General features: G+C 40.6%; 1 protein-coding gene and 1 non-coding gene across 2 annotated transcripts in view; both read left to right on the forward strand.

Annotated features, from left to right (window-relative positions):
• Nucleotides 1–20,477, forward strand: part of CLPX (caseinolytic mitochondrial matrix peptidase chaperone subunit X) — a 58,387-nt gene extending 37,910 nt beyond the window's left edge. Inside the window, exons 10-14 of the mRNA XM_049777849.1 lie at nucleotides 1,468–1,632; nucleotides 4,417–4,716; nucleotides 13,335–13,427; nucleotides 16,050–16,156; nucleotides 19,917–20,477. Coding sequence (XP_049633806.1) covers nucleotides 1,468–1,632; nucleotides 4,417–4,716; nucleotides 13,335–13,427; nucleotides 16,050–16,156; nucleotides 19,917–20,007 — 756 coding nt within the window. The 3' untranslated portion in view covers nucleotides 20,008–20,477. The remainder of the gene's footprint in view (nucleotides 1–1,467; nucleotides 1,633–4,416; nucleotides 4,717–13,334; nucleotides 13,428–16,049; nucleotides 16,157–19,916) is intronic.
• On the forward strand, nucleotides 12,194–12,300 carry LOC125997137 (U6 spliceosomal RNA). Its single transcript, XR_007491634.1, has one exon. It is a non-coding gene; the product is annotated as a U6 spliceosomal RNA (small nuclear RNA).
• Nucleotides 20,478–22,872: the final 2,395 nt, after the last annotated feature.

Here is a 22,872-nt window from a genome sequence, read left to right on the forward strand (position 1 = left end):
CTCTTTTACCATAGAAAATAGGGTAGGGGGCCGGAGAATAGCATGGAGGTAAGGCAAAGGCATTTGCCTTACATGCATAAGGTCGGTGGTTCGAATCCCAGCATCCCATATGGTCCCCTGAGCCTGCAGGAGCGATTTCTTTTTTTTGTTTTGTTTTGTTTTTTTGTTTTTTAGGGTTACACCCAGCAGCGCTCAGGGGTTACTCCTGGCTCTATGCTCAGAAATCACTCCTGGCAGGCTTGGGGACCATATGGGATGCCGGGATTTGAACCACCGACCTTATGCATGAAAGGCAAACACCTTACCTCCATGCTATCTCTCTGGCCCCACCAGGAGCGATTTCTGAGCATAGAGCCAGGAGTAACCCCTGAGTGCTGCTGGGTGTGATCCAAAAAAAAAAAAAGAAAGAAAGAAAGAAAAAAAAAAGAAAACAGATTAAAGAGCCAATGCACTTGGGGCCAGAGAGATAGCACAGGGGTGTTTGCTTTGCAAGCAGCCGACACAGGACCCAAGGTGGTTGGTTCGAATCTTGGCGTCCCATGTGGTCCCCCGTGCCTGCCAGGAGCTATTTCTGAGCAGACAGCTAGGAGTAACCCCTGAGCACCGCCGGGTGTGGCCTAAAAAAAAAAAAAAAAAGAGCCAATGCACTTATGTGCCTATGTACAACTGACACTGGTTTGATCACCTGGTTTGAATCCCCAATACTACATCTGTCCCCTGAACACCACTATTGTGACCCCAAAACACAAATAGACAAAAGGAAAATAGGCTAAATGAATAAAATAGCTCATTACTTATAGAATGCAAATCATAAGGATCTATGGACCTTTTAATAACTAATTAGGAATCACTTTCAGTGTAAGGAAAATTTCTTCAGTATTTATAACAAAGACATGGAGATAGAGAGGCACATTCAGACAAGGGACTGGAGAGAGAGTACACGGATAAGCCACTTGCCTAGCATGTGGCAGACCCAGGTTCAATTCTAGGCATCCTGTATGGTTCCCCAAATCTGCCAGGAGTAAGCTCTAATACTACTGAGGGTGGCCCAAAACAAAATGAAAACAACAACAAAAGACATCTCAAAATATTGTTATTCTCAAAGCTCAATACTGGGCAGAGAGTAGAATTTTAATTTAAATGAAATATAAATCTTTCCTAGTTTCAAATTTTAAGAGTCCTCACTGTGGTTGGGTACCATCTATAATCACAATTGCATCTTTATTTCATATTATATTTATTTCTCTGACTATTCCTAGATGTAGTAGGGTCCATCTCCATTCTAATAAAATTATGAATGAGTGATTTTGCATAGTACATTGTCATATGATAGAAATGTGGGGGTTTTTCTTTAGTTCTGCTCATTAATGATAATCACCTTTTTTATTGTTGAATCCCTTTATTTAAAGTAATAGAGTAAATAATATGCTTACATCCAATGTTATACATCATTTATTATTTACTTAGGGCTTATTAAAACTACTAGAAGGCACAATAGTCAACGTTCCAGAAAAAAATTCACGCAAGCTACGTGGAGAAACAGTGCAAGTTGATACAACAAATGTCCTGTTTGTTGCATCCGGTGCTTTCAATGGCTTAGACAGAATCATCAGCAGAAGAAAAAATGAAAAGGTACGTTTTTCTGAGGGACATTTGAAATTACAGAAGATGGGCACTCAGTTTCTAGTCTCATATCTTTTGATTTATTTTTATTTTGGGGCTGTTAATATTTGTGGACATCTCAGCAGTGCTCAAGGAGAGAAACCACATGGCGTCAGGGATCAAGCTTAAGGACAAACATGTTCAGACATGTGCTTTATCTCTTGAGGTATCTCCCTAGCTTCAGTTGTGTATTTTCAAGAATTATATTTTATTTTTTGTTTGTTTGTTTGTTTTGGGGCCACACCCAGTGGTGCTCAGGGGTTAATCCTAGCTCTGTGGCTCTGTGCCCAGGAATGCCTCCTGGCAGGCTCAGGGGACTATATGGGAGGCCAGGGATTGAACCTGGGTTGATCCTGGGTCAGCCTTTTACAAAGCAAGTGCCCTACCAGTGTGCTATTGCTCCAGCCCAAGAATTAGATTTACATACTCCCAAGGGTCAGGACCATATGGGATGCTGGGGATCGAACCCTAGGTTAGCTACATGAAAGGCAAATGTCCTATGTGTTATACTCTGGTCCCAAAGAGTTAGATTTTATTAGAGCATAACACAATTATATATTTTTTGTTAGCTTCAGAGTTCTTTATTGGAATATTTCTAAATAGTATCTCTATACAGGCCTTTTTGGAGGGAAGGGCACACCTGGTAATACTCAGGGGTTACTCCTGGTTCTGCACTCAGGAATTAATCCTGAATAATCTTAAACAGTGCTTAAGGGGCCCGGAGAGATACCACAGCGGCGTTTGCCTTGCAAGCAGCCGATCCAGGACCAAAGGTGGTTGGTTCGAATCCCGGCGTCCCATATGGTCCCCCATACCTGCCAGGAGCTATTTCTGAGCAGACAGCCAGGAGCACCGCCGGATGTGGCCCAAAAACCAAAAAAAGAAAAAAGAAAAAGAAAAACAGTGCTTAGGATGCTGGATCCTGCAAGGCAAGTGCCTTATCCACTATATTAACACCCTGGCCCCCTACAACTTCATTTCTTTTTTTTTCTTTTTCTTTTTTTTTTTTGGGGGGGGGGCCACACCTGTTTGACGCTCAGGGGTTACTCCTGGCTATGCGCTCAGAAATTACCCCTGGCTTGGGGGGACCATATAGTACATGGGGGGATCGAACCACGGTCCTTCCTTGGCTAGCGCTTGCAAGGCAGACACCTTACCTCTAGCGCTACCTCGCCGGCTCCTACAACTTCATTTTTAATAGCAGAATATTATTTCATTGAATGTATAGACCACAGCTCTTTTAACTGGTTATCAAATAACATGAATGTGAACATAAGGGTGCAAATACTTTTTCAAATTAGTGGGGGTTTTTTGTTTTTGATTTTTGTTTTTTGGTTTTTGGATCACACCTGGCAGGCTCAGGGGACCATATGGGATGCCGGGATTCGAACCACCAACCTTCTGCATGCAAGGCAAATGCCTTATCTCCATGCTATCTCTCTGGCCCCTCAAATTAGTGTTTTTATATTCTTTGGTTATATACCTAGAAATGGTATTGCTGGGTCATGTGGCCATACCTGATGGTGCTGAAGCCTTATATTGTGCTTAAGGAATCAGGCAGTGCTGGAGATGAAACCTGATCCTCTTGCATGTGCAGTGGTCCTCAGACTTCTTAAACAGGGGGCCAGTTCACTGTCCCTCAGACTATTGGAGGGCCAGACTATAATAAAAACAAAAACTGAACAAATTCCTATGCACACACATATATCTTATTTTGAAGTGAAGAAACAAAATGAGAACAAATACAATGTGTGGCCTGTAGGCCAAGTTTCAGGACCACTGAGTAGAGTATGGACCCCAGCCCTTTCAGCTCCATTTTAGCTTATTTTGTGTGTGGTGATATGGATTAGATTCAGCAATTTACACATGCAAGACGTGCTCCATCTCTGAGTTGTCTCCTGAATCCCAGCTCTGACACTTTAAAGTAAGGATTGTGGGGCCAGAGAGAACGTAATGAGTGAGTGCTTTGCATGAGGGAGACCAGGTTTAATTCCCTGCACAGTATACTCCCCTGAATACAAAGCTGGATTTAGCAGAGTGTACCGAGGTCCTTCCTCACTCCTACCCCACTATTGTTTCTACAATATTTCAATAAAATTTTGTTTTTTTTTTGGTTTTTTTTTTTTTTTTTTTGGTAATTTTGGGATGTAATTCAGAGGGCAGGAAGACCTGCCTGACATGTATGAAACTCACAAGTTTTTTCTGTTTGTTTTTGTTTTGGGGCCTGGTACCCAGGTGGGGATTGGAGTACCAGGGATCAAACCCAGGGCCTCCCCAGACAAGGCATATGCTCTCACGCTGAACTCTTCTGGTGCTTTTGATAGAAACAATATGACATTCCTGATGCAGAAGTGATAGTACAGTGAGGTGGGCACTTGCCTTATACATGGCCAACTCAGGTTTGATCCCAAACATCCTGTATGAGCACTCTGATCCCTGAGTGCAGAGCCAGGAGCCACGGGAAATCCCTGTGACATCTGAGTTCTAAAGGACTTCTTTCCAGAGTTCTCTTCAGAGTTCTTGGCTTAGATTTTAGAGTTCACTAGAAATTTTTCTTTGAGAATACAGTGTTTTTGTTTTTGTTTTTTTACCTGAAAGCAGATAAATCTGAATTCACAGCCTGTCTACTACTCTAACCCAGTTTCTTTGTGAAATGTAAAAATAATACTTTTTTCCTTTGGAGATATACATGAAATATTCTTGTGAATCCCTCCTGTGCAGTGTCCTTCAGTTCATGGCTCCTCTCTCTGACAGTACCTAGGGTTTGGAACACCCTCTAATCTGGGCAAAGGAAGAAGGGCTGCTGCCGCCGCTGACCTGGCCAACCGGAGTGGAGAATCAAACACTCACCAGGACATCGAAGAAAAAGACCGCTTGTTACGTCATGTCGAAGCCAGAGATCTCATTGAATTTGGCATGATTCCTGAGTTTGTGGGTCGCTTGCCTGTGGTGGTCCCTTTGCATAGCCTCGATGAAAAGACACTTGTACAGATATTAACTGAGCCTCGTAATGCTGTAATTCCTCAATACCAGGCACTGTTCAGCATGGACAAGGTAAGATTTTAATTTTTCATCCTTCATTTCTTTTAGTTAGCTTCTTATTTGTTCTTACTCTTAAAACTGCCTAAATTAGCCCGGTCCAACTCCAGGCAGGGTGCTCTGCCATGTTTTTTATCTCAAGACCATGGCTTTTATGTGGTGCTTATCTTTATTGTTGGAGTGCTCACTGGATATTTGATTTGACACTCCTTTCTTTACTGTTGGGGTGTTTCACCTTTTTTCCCCCTTCGTCTCTCAAACTGATGATGAGAGCCTCTAGAAGGACTCCACCCATTTTTGGCATATTTGATTTTTACCCCAGTTTATCACTTTTCTCTTCTTCAAACAAAACCACATAACTGGAACTATCTAGTACCACCTCCCAGTTAGAGGAGGAAACAAGGGAGGTACCAAGACCAAAACAGGTGTAGGACTACTAAGTAGTAAGCTAGGCTCAGAGGGGACCACGTATTCTAGCAGCCCCGGGGGTGAGGGAGGAGGATATGGGAGGTAGGATGGGAACGGAGGTGTAGGAAAGATAATTTGGTGATGGGAATCCCCCTGAAATTATGTTAATATGTACCTAAAATATTATTGTCAACAATATGTAAGCCACTATAATCAAAATAAAAATTATATTTAAAAAAAAAACTGCCTAAATTAACCAAGAAATTAGAAAGCAATCCTGTTTTCTTACTGCATAGGAATTTAGACTCGGGAAGAAAATTATGTAACATTAGACTTCAGAATTGGATTAAGGCTTTTTTTACACTCTGGGAAAGTCGATGTTCCCTCTTGAATATATATCTCTCCTCTGCTCTTTGTATATATAGATTTTCTTTTTGCTCTCACATCTTTCTTTCTTTTTTTTTTTTTTTTGTTTTGTTTTGTTTTGTTTTGTTTTTGGGTCACACCCGGCAGTGCTCAGGGGTTACTCCTGGCTGTCTGCTCAGAAATAGCTCCTGCCAGGCACGGGGGACCATATGGGACACTGGGATTCAAACCAACCACCTCTGGTCCTGGATCGGCTGCTTGCAAGGCAAACGCCACTGTGCTATCTCTCCGGGCCCTCTCTCACATCTTTCTAAGTAAATTTCTCTCAATAAAACTTTTTCTTCACTAAAAAATTAATTTTTCTTAATTAAAAGCATCATTATAGCATAAAGTTCAACTATATATAGACTGTACCAGTAACCAATGCCCAGCTCCTTAAACCAGACTTACAGATCATCAAGTACTTGAGCTTTATTATTTTGCCAATGTGGGGGTGTTACACCTGGTGATGTGCAGTACTGACACCTGGCTCTGTCGTCAGTTATCACTCCTGTTGTGTGCAAGGCAAATAGCTTACCTGCTATATTATTATTCTAATCTGAGCTTTGATATTTTAAATTCTTTATGTAACATTGTATTAGGTCCCCTAGGTCCTTTTTAGCCAGACATCTGGGGGTCATTCATGCCCACACATCTAGTCATAATATGAATACTTTGGGTTTTATGAACTTGGTATCTCTAACTTCATTGCCAATATCTCATGTCAATTCTTTTCATTCTTTACCTTGCTCTGTACATTTTCTTTCTTATTAGTTGTCTTCCTGTCTGAAGTCTGTCTATGACTCTATAACTACCACCACCACCAAGACATATGGGGCCCTTAGCAGGATACAGGGCACTTGCCTTGCATGCAGCTGATCTTGGTTTCATCCTCAACACCCCATATGGTCCCTTGAGCCTACCAAGAGTGATCCCTGAGTGCAGAGTCATGAATGAGTAAGCCCTGCGCACAGCTGAGTATAGCCCCTAAAAGAAATAAACCAAAATAAAACATTATCCTCCATTTTAATTCTGGGATGGATTACTCGAAAATTATTGAGCCACAGTGCAAAATAGGTTATGCTTTACATTCTTTATAAACATAAAGCTAATTCATATCTTCCTTTTCTGAAAATCCTTCAGTTCCCCCCTCTCCTTACTTAGATACCCCCACTGTAGTACTCCATTGAGTAGCAGGTATGGGGGAAACTCTGTGCTGCTAAGTGGTACCACCAACATATTCAATTTCTTGCGGAATCTATCAAATGTTCAGTAACTTTCTAGAAAGTTCATGTTAACTAGAAAATCCCAAGGAATAAGGAAAAATCTAGGATTCTTCAGACTGACACTTTTAATAAATTAATTGATAGAAACAAGTTCATGTCGAAAGCAAGAAGATAATTATCTCAGTTAAAGATTTGCTGATAAACATGAATAACAAAAAATTGTTTAATATAAGGACTGGAGTGATAGCACAGTGGTAGGGAATTTGCTTTGCTTGCAGCCGACTCGGAGTAGACCCAAGTTTGATCCCTGGCATCCCATATGGTCCCCCGAGCCTACCAGAAGTGATTTCTGAGGGCAGAGCCAGGATTAACCCCTGAGTGCCACTGGGTGTGGCCCAAAAACAAACAAACAAAAAAAAACCATTTAATATAAAAATCTTTTGAATTCTATGATTCCAAAGTATTTTGATTGGGTGGGATGTATTCTCAATAGTTTGAATTCTTGCTGCTTTAAATTGTGCTTTAAAGGCAGGAGAGATAGCATGGTGGTAGGGCGTTTGCCTTGCATGCAGCTGATCTAGGATGATGGCATCCCATATGTCCCTGTGCCTGCCAGGGACTATTTCTGAGCACAAAGCCAGGAGTAACTCCTGAGCATCACCAGTATGACCCAAAAACCAAAAAGAAAGTGCTTTAAAAAATCTATTCAACACTGGGCAGAGCAGCAGTAGGGCATTTGCCTTTCATGCAGCTGATTCAGGATGGACCTTGGTTTGATCCCTGGTGCCCCATATGGTCCCCCAAGCCAGGAAGGATTTCTGAGTGCATAGCCAGGAGTAACCCCTGAGTGTCATCGGGTATGGCCCAAAATCCAAAACAAAACAAAAAAACGAACAAAAAAACCAGAGTCAGAGAGATTGCATGGAGGTAGGGTGTTTGCCTTGCATGCAGAAGGTCAGTGGTTCAAATCCCGGCATCCCATATAGTCCCCCAAGCGAGCCTGCCAGGAGCAATTTCTGAGGGTAGAGCCAGGAGTAACTCCTGAGCGCTGCTGGGTGTGACCCAAAAACCAAAAAAAAAAAAAAAAAAACCCAACTTATTCAACATAGTACTGGAAGTGCTTGCCATACTAGTTGGAAAAGAAAAAGATATCAAGGGCATCCAGATAGGAAACGAAGTCAAGCTCTCACTGTTAGTAGGCGACATACTATATTTAGAAAATCATAGACTACCAAAAAGCTTCTAGAAACAATAGATTTGTATAGCCAAGTGGCAGGCTACAAAATTAACACCCAAAAATCCATGACATTTTTATATACAAATAATGAAAGAGAAGAAAGAGACAGTACAAAAACAATTTATTCACAATTGTGTCTCAGAAAATCAAGTACCTGGGAGTCAAATTAACTAAAGGAGAGATAGCATGGAGGTACGGCATTTGCTTTGCATGCAAAAGGATGGTGGTTCAAACCCTGGCATTCCATATGGTCCCCCACGCCTGGCAGGAGCGATTTCTGAGCGTAGAACCAGGAGTAGAACCCCTGAGCACTGCCGGATGTGACCCAAAAAACAAAACAAAACAAAAAATTACTAAAGGGGTAAAAAACCTATACAAAGAAAACTATAAAACACTGCTTCAAGAAATAAAATAGGGGGACCAGAGAGATAGCATGGAGGCAGGGTGTTTGCCTTGCATGCAGAAGGATGGTGGTTCGAATCCCAGTATCCCAGATGGTCCCCCAAGTCTGCCAGAAGCAATTTCTGAGTGTAGAGCCAGGAGTAATCCCTGAGCGCTGCTGAGTGTGACCCAAAAACCAAAGGAAGGAAGGGAGGGAGGGGAGGAGGAGGGAGGGAGGGAAGAAATAGGACATAAGGAAATGAAAACATAATACCCTGATCATGGATTGGGAGGATTAACATTAAAATAGCAATATTTTCCAAAGCATTGTACAGATTTAATACAATCCCTCTAAGGATACCCTGATGGGAGGCATCACTTTCCCCAACTTTAAATTGTACTATAAAGCAATAGTCATTAAAACAGCATGGTGACAGACCCTCACAATAGAATTGACTTGAGTATTCTGAGACTGACCCCCCAGCTTTATAACCAATTAATCTTTGATAAAGGGGCAAGAAGAACCTCTTCAACAAGTGGTATTGGGAAAACTGGTTAATTAAATGCAAAAAAGTGAACTCAGACCTCTCTTTAATACTATGCACTAAAGTCAAATAAAAATGGATTAAAGAGAAAAACCGGCTAACCTTTGCAAAAGCTGGCTCCCTGTGTGTGACACCAGGCGGGGAAAATCCGCGAAAGTACACCGGCCCAGTGGGGCTCAGCTGTGAAAGACTGTGAGTGTGACCTGTCTATGTCTGTCTACTGTCCTCTTGCGTGAAACTCTTGCGAGTGGGGCAAAAAGAGGCTCAGAGGAGCACGGCCGCTCCGCTTCGCTACGCGGGGCCGTGCACTCTTTCTAAGGAAAGAACTCCATTGCAACAAGAAGGAAAAATCACACTAAGAACGGCGCTATATCACAGAAGCAAACATTTCTCTCTGGACTGTCTTCTCTGTTGCATGCTCGGGCCTAAGATTTGACCCAGTGTGAGGCTTCATCCACGGAGGACTCCCCTCCCTTAGAGTCAAGTCAGCCCATCCAGAAAGGGAGGAGCCAGAGGAGTGTGCTGCCTACATCATATAGACAATGAATACCACTACAACACGTAGAAAAACCCACAATACAAGTGTGACAATGGGGAAACAACGCAGGCCAGCATCAGACATAGAGAATGAAGATGACAATTCTGAGGACCAGATAATGACTGAACAACTAATCAACCTCTCAGATAAGGACTTTAGACTAGCAATATGGAAGGTGCTCAACAGACTCCAAGAAACCATGGATCGAGTTGAACAGAACACTAATAAGAACCAAGAAAATATGAAGGCAGAAATGACAAAACTCCAAACTGAAATAACATGTCAACTAACAGGACTGAAAAGGTCAGTAAACGAAGTAAATGACAAAATGGATAAGCTCTGGGACAGGGTATCAGAAGCTGAGAATAGACTTGGTGCTGTGGAAGATGAGATACATAACAATTCCATACAGCAGGAGAGATTGGACAAAAAACTTAAAGCAAATGAGCAGACAATGGAAAAATTAGTCAAAGAATGGGAACAGACGAAAATAGAAGTCTATGATAAGATCAACAGAAACAACTTAAGAATCATTGGAGTCCCAGAGACCCAGGAAGAAAATTTCCAGGAAGAATCAATGGTCAAGAACATCATTAAAGAGAAACTCCCAGAGCTAAAGAATATATGTGATCAAATCCTGCATGCCCGAAGAGTACCAACCAAAAGAGACCCCAGAAAAACCACCCCAAGACACATCCTAGTCACAATGACAAATCCCACAGATAGAGACAAAATTCTGAAAACAGCAAGATCAAAAGGGGAAATCACATTCAAGCAAGCTTCCCTGAGATTTACAGCAGACCTGTCACCAGAAACGCTCAATGCCAGAAAGCAGTGGTGGGATATTGTGACAAGACTGAATGAAATGAATGTTTCACCCAGAATACTATACCCAGCAAAACTCACTTTCCGGTTTGATGGAAGAATACATGGTTTCACAGACAAAAAACAGCTCAGAAACTTCACAGACACAAAACCAGTCTTAAGAGAAAAACTGAAAGACCTAATCTAAGACAAGACTACCCAAAAGACACACCAAATTTTGAAATAAAGATGGCGTTAAATCCCAGGACAATTCTTTCTCTCAACGTCAATGGACTAAATGCACCAGTTAAGAGACACAGAGTGGCTAAATGGATCAAAAAACTCAATCCAACCTTCTGCTGCCTACAAGAAACGCACCTGAATAGTCAGAACAAACATAGACTCAAAATAAAAGGCTGGAGAAAAGTTATCCAAGCAAACAACACCCATAAAAAAGCTGGAGTGGCCATACTAATATCAGATAATGCAAACTTTATACTCAGGAAGGTGGTAAGGGACAAAGACGGACATTTTATATTAATCAAGGGGTACGTAGAGCAGGAAGAATTCACTCTCCTAAACATATATGCACCAAATGAGGGGCCAGCAAAATATTTAATACAACTGTTGACAAATCTGAAAAATAATATCAACAACAACACAATAATTGTGGGGGACCTTAACACGGCTTTGTCAACACTGGACAGGTCAACCAGACTGAAACCCAACAAGAATATACTAGACCTGAGGAGAGAAATGGAAGAAAGAGGCCTAGTGGATATATATAGGACACTCCATCCCCAGAAACCTGGATACACATTCTTCTCCAATGTACATGGGACATTCTCCAGGATAGACTACATGCTGGCACATAAAAATGGATTAAAGACCTTGATATTAGACCTGAAATCATAAGGTACATAGAATAAAACATAGGCAGAACACTCCATGACATTGAGACTAAAAGCATCTTCAAGGAGGAAATACCACTGTCCAAGCAAGTGGAAGCTAAGATAAACAAATGGGACTACATTAAACTAAGAAGCTTCTGTACTTCAAAGGAAACGGTGACTAGAATACAAAGGCTATCCATAGAATGGGAGAAACTATTCACTCAATACCCATCAGATAAAGATATATAAGGTGGACCCGGAGAGATAGCATAGCGGTGTTTGCCTTGCAAGCAGCCGATCCAGAACCTAAGGTGGTTGGTTCGAATCTCGGTGTCCCATATGGTCCCCCGTGCCTGGCAGGAGCTATTTCTGAGCAGACAGTCAGGAGTAACCCCTGAGCACCGCCGGGTGTGGCCCAAAAACAAAAAACAAACAAACAAAAAAAGATACATAAGGTACTGGCAGAACTTAACAGGAAAAAAACATCTAGCCCCATCAAAAATTGGTGAGAAGAAATGAGAAGAAAAGTTGCCTCAAAGAAGAAATACAGACGGCCAAAATACACATGAAAAAACTTTTTACATCACAAATCATCAGGGAGATGCAAATCAAACAACTATAAAGTTTCATCTCATACCACAGAGATTGGCACACATCACAAAGAACAAGAACAGCCAGTACTGGCGTGGTAGGGAGAAAGGAACTCTCATTCTCATGCCATTTAGTCCAGTCTTTCCAGAAAACAATATGGATATTTCTTAAAAAAAAAAAAAAAAAACCCTGAAAATTAATCTTCCTTATGATCCTGCAATACCACTCCTAGGGATATACCCTAGGAACACAAAAACAATACAAAAAAGCCCCCTGCACTCCTGTGTTCATTGCAGCACTATTTACAATAGTCAGAACCTGGAAGCAACCCAGATGCCCAACAACAGATGAGTGGCTAAATAAACTGTGGTACATCTACACAGTGGAATACTATGCAGCCATTAGGAAAAAAATGAAGTCATGAAATTTGCTTATACATGGATGGACATAAAGATTATTATGCTGTGCTCGCTTCGGCAGCACATATACTAAAATTGGGACAATACAGAGAAGATTAGCATGGCCCCTGCGCAAGGATGACACGCAAATTCGTGAAGCGTTCCATATTTAAAAAAAAAGATGATTATGCTGAGTGAAATGAGTTAGAGGGAGAGGGATAAACACAGAATATCATTCATATGTGGAATATAAGGAAAATAAAAGATAGTGTGGGGATGATATCCAGAGATAATAGAGATTAGGATTAGGGTGACCAGTCCATGCAGTTCATGGTAGGAAGCTTGCTACAGAACAGAGTGCAGTTAGAGTAGAAAAGGGTCTACTATCAAAGTGACATGCATGGCACCCCTTCATTAATAGTAATACAAATGAGAGAGAGAGACAGAGACAGAGAGAGAGAATATGAAAATGCCTGCTTAGGAAGGGTAGGCGTGTGAAGAGGGCATCAGGGAGGGTGAGAGGGAAACTGTTGACATTGGTAGTGGGAAATGCGTACTGGTAAAGGTTGTTATGCGTTGTATGTCTGTAACTCAATCATGAACAACTATCTGTGAAGAAAAAGTAAGGTAGTACGAACAACCTTATAACCATGGTGTTTAAGTTAAAAATAATTTAAAAGGTGTGCTAATTTAGAGACTTGTCTAAAGTTTAACTTTGGGTTAAGGACAAGAGGATTATTAGTGCTCCATTTTAAAAGGTAGAAACAAGGGCTTGAGAGATAGTACAGCTGTTAGGGTACTTACCTTACATATGGCCTGAAATCCAGATTTGAACTCTGGCATCCTGTATCGTCCACTGAGTTCTGCCAAGAGGGATCCTTGAATGCAGAGCCAGAAGTAAGCCCTGAGCCCCTCCAGGTAAGACTCTAATGCCCTTCTCCCCCAGAAAAGGGCCTTATAATTCATTTTTCTCTAAAAGGAAGGTGGTGCTCTTAGGTTGTTTTAATCTGCAAGGGGTGGGATCAGTGAAGATAGGGCATCTCTAAGTATTAGAGAACTTAACCTTTTGGAACACTTCTTTATGAAATCAGGACTTTGATTCTCTTTTGCTCAGTAATGGTGATAAATAGTGATAGTGCATTTAACATTACAGTAGGAAAATATCAGGAATTGCCTAACTTCTCGTTTCTCCTTAATGTCTTTGCAGTGTGAACTGAATGTTACTGAGGATGCTTTGAAGGCTATTGCCAGATTGGCACTAGAACGAAAAACTGGTGCACGTGGCCTTAGGTCCATAATGGTGAGTTGGCATCATTAGACAAAAACTTGACTGTTTCTTAGTCTAAGTATTAAGAATTCAACCTTCCCTGTTTTCCTTTTGTAAATATCTAGTGATTTTATATACCATCTTGTGATTTTTATTTAAATATTGTAGAAGTTTTAATTTTTTCTCTTTAAAATTGTTTTAATGTTCTATTTACATATTTTTTATGATTGAATTCAGATACACAATGTTCCAACCAGTCTCTTCACTAGTGTCCACTTCCTTCCACCAGTGTCCCCAGTTTCCATTTCCCATCCTTCCCACCATCCCTCTATGGCAGACACCTTTTACCTCCTATTAGCACTCTGTCTTCCTCCAGAGTGACCCTTTCCCTTCACAAATACTGTATTGTTCCCTTCCCTGATCTATTCTCACCGTCCCTGCCCAATAGCAAGTTTCCTACTGGAAACCAGTTTTCATGTTCTTTGTTGCAATTGCCTTTGGGCATTTTTTATTCCCCTATTATGTTTCTTTATGTCCCACATATGAAAGGATCATTACTGGTCTAATTTCACTCTTTACTAATTTCACTCAGTGTGATAAATCCATGTAGCACAGGGGTCTCGAATTCAATTTACCTGGGGGCCGCAGAAGGCAAAGTCGGGGTGATCGTTGAGTGCAAAGTCAGTAGTAAGCCTTGAACATTGGGGGGTGTGACCCAAACAACTAAAACAAAACAGGCCAAAAAAAGATTCCTCTAGGGCAGGGCCACAAAATGTTGTATGGAGGGCCGTTTGCGGTCGGGCCGCGAGAGACCACTGATGTAGCAGCAAATTGCATAGCTTCATCTATCCTTTCTTTTGTTTTGTTTGAGCTGCACCCGGAGTGCTTAGGCCTTACTCCTAGTTCTGAGCTCAGGAATTATTTCTGTCAGTCCTCATGTATCATATGTGGTGCTGGAGATCAAACCTGGGTTGGCCCTGTGCAAGGCAAATATCTACCTTCTGTACTATCTCTATGGCCCTGCTTCATCTTTTTTTGGCAGAGTAATATTCTATTAAATGTACAATAGCTTCTTTATGTAGTCATCTGTTGTTGGGCACTTGGGTTGTTTTCAGATTTTGGGATTGTGAAGTGCTGTCGTCAACAAAGGAATGCAGATGCCTTTCTTCATTGTGCTTTTGAGTCCTGGGGATATGTTCTCAGGAGTTTCTGTGTTACATAGAAGCAATTTTAAAGGAAGCAATGTTTTTTAGGAGTGTCAGTATTCTTTTTCAGAAAGGTTGGACCATTGACATCTCCACCAGTAGAGAATGATGATCCCTTTTTTCTCCTATATCCATACTGACACTATTGGAATCTTTTAGTTTGGTTTTTATTTGTTTGTTTTTGGATCACATCCAGCGATGATCAGGACTTACTCCTAGCTCTGCACTCAGGATTCATTCTTGGTGTGCTTGGGGACCATTGAACTCAGGTTGGCAGTATACAACAAGGCAAGCACCTTACCTGCTTGTCATACTATTCATACTATCTCTCTGCCCAACATTTTTGTTTGTTTGTTTTCCTTTATTTGTGTGTGTGATGAGTGCCAGTCTCTCTTTGGTGTGAGGTAGTATCTTTCTATCTTGATTTATATTTCCCGATGTTTAGTGATAGCGTATTTTTTCATGTTCCTTTGGCCTTCCCACTTCTCTCAGTTTTGCTTGAAGCCTCTACTTCCCTCTTACTGTTGTTGAGATAACTGGGGTCACAGCCTGGTTGGTTGCAGTATTGGGATCTCAAGTAGTAGAGCTACAGGGTTCAAAATTGGTGCATGAAGAGGCACCAGGGATCAAAACTGCAGCTTCAAATGCAAGTAGGCACTTTTCCACTGAGCCATTACAGGGTCCTAGGAAACTTTTTTTTTTTTTTTTTTTTTACTTATTTATTTGGTTTATGGGGCCATCCTCAGTAGTATGAGGATACTCAGTAGCTCTGGGGCTGCTCCTGGCTCTGTGCTCAAGGCTGTCATCCCAGCAGTGCTCAGGGAAACATATTCAGTGCCAGGGATTGAACCAAGGTCAGCTGCATAAAAAAAGGTGTCTTAACTTTTGTACTAACTCTCAAGCCCAAGGAGGCTGGGTTTTATGTTTGTATGGTTTGGTTATGGGGCCACACTCATGTACTTGGGTTATTCCGAGTTTTATGCACAGGGATCAGTTCTGATGATGCTCAGGGAACCATATGGATTGCAGGGGACCAAACCCAGGTCATCCTGATACAAGGCAAACACCTTAACCTCTGAATCTCTCCAATTTAAAGCTGTTTTAATATGATGAGTATGAAAACTTTTACGTTGACTCATTTTTGTTTTTTATTTTGGGCCACATTCAGCAGTGCTCAGGACTTACTCCTAGCTTTGGAGTTCAGGGATCACTTGTGGCAGGGCTTTAAATTATTCTGGGGATCAGACCGAGATCAGCCACATCTAAGGCAAGCATCCTACCTGCTGTTCTACTACTCTGGCCTTACATTGATTTTTTTTTAAATATTCAGTTACTGGTATATATAACAGAAACTTAATAATATTGAGCTAATAAATTTGGTTGCCTATACTACAAATATATTTAATGTAACCTCAGTTTTCCATGTTTTTATTATCTTTTATCTCTTTAGGAAAAGCTGTTACTAGAACCAATGTTCGAAGTCCCCAATTCTGATATCGTGTGTGTGGAGGTTGACAAAGAAGTAGTAGAAGGGAAAAAGGAACCAGGATACATACGGTAATGTGTATTATAAAGCAAGAATAGATTAAAACCTTAATTAGCTCTTTACTGCTATAGTTTATTGATCTGTCATGGAAGTTACATAAAATTCTTTTAGGGGAATAATGTAAGTTTTATGTAAAAAAATACTCTAGTATTTGTTACAAAATAATGTTTTGCAAATCTTTGAAAATGGAGCTTCAAAATTAGTCTCCACTTACTCCACTAAATTAGTATCACGAAATATAACACAAATGAAGAGATTTAAAGGAACTGTGCTGCTCATTATTTAATTTGTTTTAGACCTTTCACAAAACTTACTTTGGTTGATATTTTTCTCTTTTATCAGTTGACAAATTTGATGCATCTTTCACTGCTTGTCTATTCTGGGGTCAGAGACGTTTTCATAAAAGACTAGATAAATATTTTGAGGCCATCCTGTCCATATCACAGCTACTTCACACTAGCCACATAGCACAAAAGTAGCCAGAAACAGTCCATACACTAATGACATTTCTGTTCCAATAAATCTTTTTTTGGGGAGACGTGGGCCACATCCAGCAATACTATGAGGTTACTCCTGTTGTACTCATGGATCACTACTCCTGGTAGACTTGGGGCCATATGGAATGTTAGGATTGAAACTGGGTTACCTGTGTTCTAGGCAAAAGCCCTACCCACTGTATTATCGTTCTAGCCTTCATTTCAATAAATATTTATACAACAGAGTGTTGGGGTGGGGATGTACACACACACGCGCGCATGCGGCACACACACACACACACACACACACACACACACACACACACACACACACACACACACACACACACACACACACACACACACACACACACGCTCTAAACCTAAACCTGCAGGCTGTAGTTTATTGACTCTTGACCTAGTTAAGAAAATATTATTGGGCCGGAGAGATAGCATGGAGGTAAGGCGTTTGCCTCTCATGCAGGAGGTCATCGGTTCGAATCCCGGCGTCCCATATATGGTCCTCCCGTGCCTGCCAGGAGCAATTTCTGAGCCTGGAGCCAGGAATAACCCCTGAGCACTGCCGGGTGTGACCCAAAAACCACAAAAAAAAAAAAAAAAAGAAAAAAAAAAGAAAATATTATTAGGGCCCGGAGAGATAGCACAGCAGCGTTTGCCTTGCAAGCAGCCGATCCAGGACCAAAGGTGGTTGGCTCGAATCCCGGTGTCCCATATGGTCCCCCGTGCCTGCCAGGAGCTATTTCTGAGCAGACAGCCAGGAGTAATCTCAGAGCACCGCTGGGTATGGCCCAAAAACCAACCCCCCCAAAAAAATATATATACATATATATTACTAAATGGTTCTTGATATTAATGGTATTTATATAAAATACAGATTTTTTTTTTCATTAAATCATAGGGTATGTTTTACGTTCACTTTTTCTTTTTTTGTTAAAGAAAGCAGTGTTCCTGGGCTAACCCTGATGGCTTTATTGCTTGGAAGTTGGTTGCTCTCAGCAGTGCTCAGGAGATCATGCAGTACTGGGGATCAAAGCTGCATCTCCTTATGAAAAGCATATACACAGCCCTTTGAGCTGTCTCCTGTTAGCTTATCTTTTTTTTTTGTTTTTGGGCCACACCTGGCGGTGCTCAAGGGTTACTCCTGGCTATCTGCTCAGAAATAGCTCCTGGCAGGCACCAGGACCATATGGGACACCGGGATTTGAACCAACCACCTTAGATCCTGGATCGGCTGCTTGCAAGGCAAACGCTGGCTTCCTGTTTGCTTATCTCTAAGATAACTTAAGAGGAAGCTGATTAATTCTGAATAATTTTATACGAAGAGACATAATTTATTTGAGGACATTAACATGTGACTTAATATTTTTTTAAAATATATGACTTTAAAAAATATCCCTGAGGCCAGAGAGATAGTACAGTGAGTACTTGTCTGACAAGTAGTGAACCTGGTTTCGGTCTCTGCCATCCCATATGGTCCCCAAGCCCACCAAAAGTGATTCCTTATGGCACTGCCAGGAATAAGCCCTGAGCTCACTGAGTATGGTCAAAAAAGTATCCCTGTCATCACTTTGGTTTATGAGTCAAGTTGGTTTTGCTTAGAAAGTATCAACTTCTTTGCCCTAACTTCTTTACTTTGATTTATCTTTTACCCTAAGACTATGCTAATTGTCAAGCATTTGAGTTGAGAGATTCTAATTTTCTGGAGAAAATAAAATAAAAATAGAAATAAAATAGAATTCTGGAGAGGTGGAATTTGGTTTATTTATTTATTTATTTATGTATTTATTTATTTATTTTGGTGGGGGAAAGAGGAGCTCTCCAGTAGTGCTAGAGTCTACCAGGGCTATCCCTAATAGTAACTGGAGACTGGTATCAGAGATCAAACTTGGAGTCCTATGTACTCCAGGCATGTACACTAGCCCGTTGATCCTGGAGAAATAGAGTTTAGGGAAAAAATTGTTTTAGCACTGTTCGTGACCTATTTAGTCTGCTGTGGCTTGAGGGTTCCATTCCAGTGTGACAAAGTTCCACAACTCGTCTCTAACTGACTTGTCCAGGCTCTCAGGTCTTGGAGACAGAACAAAAAAAATTGTTTTCAATTTTATAGGGACTACACTTGGCAATATTTAGATCACATGGCCCATGACAACTAGGGCCAGGGTGCTATCCCTGGTGGTGCTTTGGGCTGGGAGTTTCTAGTGCTCCCCCGCAGTCCTCACCCAGGCATGTGCTGAACCCTAGGGGCTATCTCCCTGGCCAGAGAAATGGATTTGAGGTAGTGGGAGTGAGGCACCCAGCTATGCTCAGGGGATTTTCCTGGCTCTTCTCAGGAGTGACCCCTGACATTTCTTGAGAGAGAGACCATATGAGTTGCTGGAGTTTCAAAATGGAATTAGACACATGCAAGGCAAATGCCTCACTTCTTGTTCTATAACATTATCCCCAGAACTAGATCTTAGAGTTAAAAGTTTACTTAGGCTGGAACAATAGCAGAATGGTAGGGCATTTGCCTTGTACACAGATGACAGGAGACAGACCTGGGTTTAATCCCCGGCATCACATATAATCCCCCGAGCCTGCCAGGAGCTATTTCTGAGCTTAGCCAGGGGGAACCACTGAGCTCCACTGGGTGTGACCCAAAACCAAAAATAAAATAAAAGCTTACCTATTTCTTTCAGTGATACATATTAGGGAAAATGCTTGGAATACTACCTACATTTAATTCCACAAAATAAGTATTGCCAAAGTTTATATGGTTCATTTCGATGCTTTGTACCTAGATTTCTCTATATAAGTAAAGTCACCATTTATTAACCAAATAAGTCTAAATCTATTCAGAATCTTAAATACTTTTATATCTACTGGTAATTTAAAATTAAAGAATTTAGTAGTAAGATGATGACAGAGCATTAGTGAGTTCTTTTGTTGGCTGACCTCAGCTTTTTGATACAACGGTTTTAAGGTTGCTGAACTACATATTTCAGAACAATTGCAAACCAAAGTCTTGAACCAAAGCTGTGATATTTTCAGTGACCCAAATGTTATTGATTCCATTCATATACTGTTTTATATAAAGAAAAATTACTTGGGAAATATTTAAAACTGTTGGTTGTGCAATCCAAATGTTTCCTTTATTTCACCGCGTACATCTCAATATTAAGAGATATGTTTAATATCTTTTCTTTGTGTGTGGCATTTCTAGCTAGGTAGATAAGTGATTATAAAAATCATGTTTACTCCTATTTTTTATTAAAACAAAGCCATTTTGTTGTAGGGCTCCAACAAAAGAATCATCTGAGGAGGAGTATGATTCGGGAGTTGAAGAAGAAGGATGGCCTCGCCAGGCAGATGCTGCCAACAGCTGAACTGTCGAATGCGGCCCTGTATATAAAGCTTTCCTTTCTCTCTAGGATCGTAACTCTCTTCAGTTTGACATTAAAAACATCGGCTCTCTTTGGATATCATACATGGTCACAGCCTTTATGATAAAAATCAGATCATGTATATTATGTAATATCACATTGATTTATACAGAGAACATCGTGTAGACTTTAATGACACAATGTTCAGAGATAAAATGTATATTATTTTGGTTCCGTTTTTAAAAATATGCTTTAACAAAATTCTTAGAGTTCTTACAAGCAACACAGGTATTGCAATAACTGGATTTTACAATAATGTTACTCTACAAATGGGAAAATAAAGTAAAAATTAGGATACACCTCTTTAGTTTAACCATTTTCTACCCACATTTGTTTCCTGATGAAAATTTTATTCATTGAAAAAAATTTATTCATTATTCCCTGATGAAAATTTTATTCATTGAAAAAAATTTTTTTCATGAAAAAAGAACCCTCCCCAAACCTTATTCTATTTGTTTACTGTGTTCTTAGTTTTATGCATGACACTAACTTGCCAGCTGGTACTGTTAGAGAATTTCCTTGTGAACTAGATTCATTTACCATCTTTGAATCATTTAAGCACCAGAAATGATTAGATGGAATTGAAGTCCACCTTAAAGAGTGACTACAGAAAAGATTACACATCTGATTCTAAAAGTAGGATTATAGCATCGGGTATACAGCTACCTGCTGAATTAAATAAATGTCCTATTTTGTTCACTTACCTAAAAGTACTTTGTTCATTTTGCTTTTTGGTGCTGAATATTTCTTTGGCTTCTTAGAACATTAAAGAAAATATTTTTTGCCTGCAGCAAAAATTAATGTGTTAACACTAAAATGTATTAACTCCCATTTTAGATTAAAACCAAGCATTTAGAGAATTAGGAGGACTTGAAAATTAAATGTTGGGTCAGAGCAATAGCACAGCAGCTAGGATGCTTGCCCTGCACGCAGCCAACATCCCAGGTTTGACTCCCGACATCCCATATGGTTCCCGACCCTGTCAAAAGTGATTCTTGAGCACAGAGCCAGGGGTAATCCTTGAGCATTGCCGAGTGTGGCACAAAAAAAACAAAAAACAAAAAAAAACAAAGAGAAATGTTTTACTTGATTCCATTAGAATCAGTAAAATATGTAGGTACCTTTTAAACCATTTTATTCTAGAATTCTGGTACAAGTTTATGTATTATTCTTTCTCATTTGAAATAGTTAAAATTAAATACATCTACATATTTGTTTTTAAATTTTCTGGTTTATAGACTCAACTTTTCTTTTACCCCCTTTCTTAGGGGAAAACTCTTAGCAAATTCTAAAACCTGCTGATGAAGAATCGGTCTTTCTATGATGTAATAAGATATGGAGAGATAACTATTTATGGCTGGAGTAGGATAGAAATGTACTTTTTGCAGAGTATTTAATACTTGTTGCTATAGTATGAGAGAGAAACAGGTATCCTTCTTTGTCCTCTAGTATTGTTTAAAGTTCTCAGGAAATCCTTTATAACTGTTCATTATGTATCTCTTTTAGCACCATTATTTTCCTTTTTGTAGAGTGAAAATTGGAGTAGCTTCTAAAGATATTAAGGGTAATTCTCCAGAATTGGACTAGAAGACACATAGTCACAACACACACTTGGTTTTGGAAGTTGTTAACAAGGCATAATCTATGTTTTTAAATCAAACACAATGGAGTATAACTACAATTTGTATCTTGGAAAATATGTTTTGGCATTTGAATAAAAGAAAAGGACTAAATGAAAAGCAGTGTGGTGGTATGTCCATTATGTGCCATTTTGTTTTGTTTTGGAGCCACACCCTGTGTTGCTCAGGGCTTATTACTGGCTTTGTGCTCAGGAATTCCTACTAGAGTTGCTTGGTGGACCATATGGGATGCCAGGGATTGAACATAGGTTGGCCTCGTGCAAGGCAAAAAGTCGTCCCAGCTGTACTATTGATCTGTCAAGATGTGCCTTTTTTTTTTTTTTTTTTTTTTGGTTTTTGGGTCATGCCTGGTGGCACTTAGGGATTATTCCTGGCTCTGCGCTCAGAAATTACCCCTGGCAGGCTCAGGGGGACCATATAGAATGCTGGAACTGAACCACCATCTGTCCTGGATTGGCTACATGCAAGGCAAAAGCTATCTCTCCAGACCCAAGATGTGCCATTTTTAAAGCTCTGTGTGTGTGTGTGTGTGTGTGTGTGTGTGTGTGTGTGTGTGTGTGTGTGTGTGTGTGTGTGTGTGTGTGTGTGTGGTTTTTGGGTCACACTCGGCAGTGCTCAGGGGATACTCCTGGCTCCATGCTCAGAAATTGCTCCTGGCAGGCAGGGGACCATATGGGACACCGGGATTCGAACTGATGATCTTCTGCATGAAAGGCAAACGCCTTACCTCCATGCTATCTTTCCGGCCCCCAAACTATTTTTTCTTATGATTGTTTTGTCCTTGATACTTTCATGTCACTCTTCATATCACTTTCATATCTACTAGTTGTAGTTTCCACAACAAAAACCTTATCAAATTTATATAAGGATGTTCATTGAAAATCCATGTCTTAGGGGGCCAGAGATAGCATAGAGGTAGGGCAGGGTGTACCCAAACAGGGATGTACCCAGGTTCGATTCCCAGCATCCCAAATGGTCCGCCCGAGCCTGCTAGGAGTAACCCCTGAGCACTGCTGGGTGTAGCCCAAAAAGCAAAAAACAAAACAAAAAACTTTATTTTGGGGGCCAGAGCTATAGCACAGTGGTAGGGTATTTGATTTGCACGCAGCCAACCCTGGGCGGACTCCGATTCAATTTCCAGCATCCCATATGGTCCCCGAGCCTGCCA

The sequence above is a fragment of the Suncus etruscus genome, chromosome 1 (genome assembly GCF_024139225.1).
Source record: "Suncus etruscus isolate mSunEtr1 chromosome 1, mSunEtr1.pri.cur, whole genome shotgun sequence".
Taxonomy (NCBI): Eukaryota; Metazoa; Chordata; class Mammalia; order Eulipotyphla; family Soricidae; genus Suncus; species Suncus etruscus.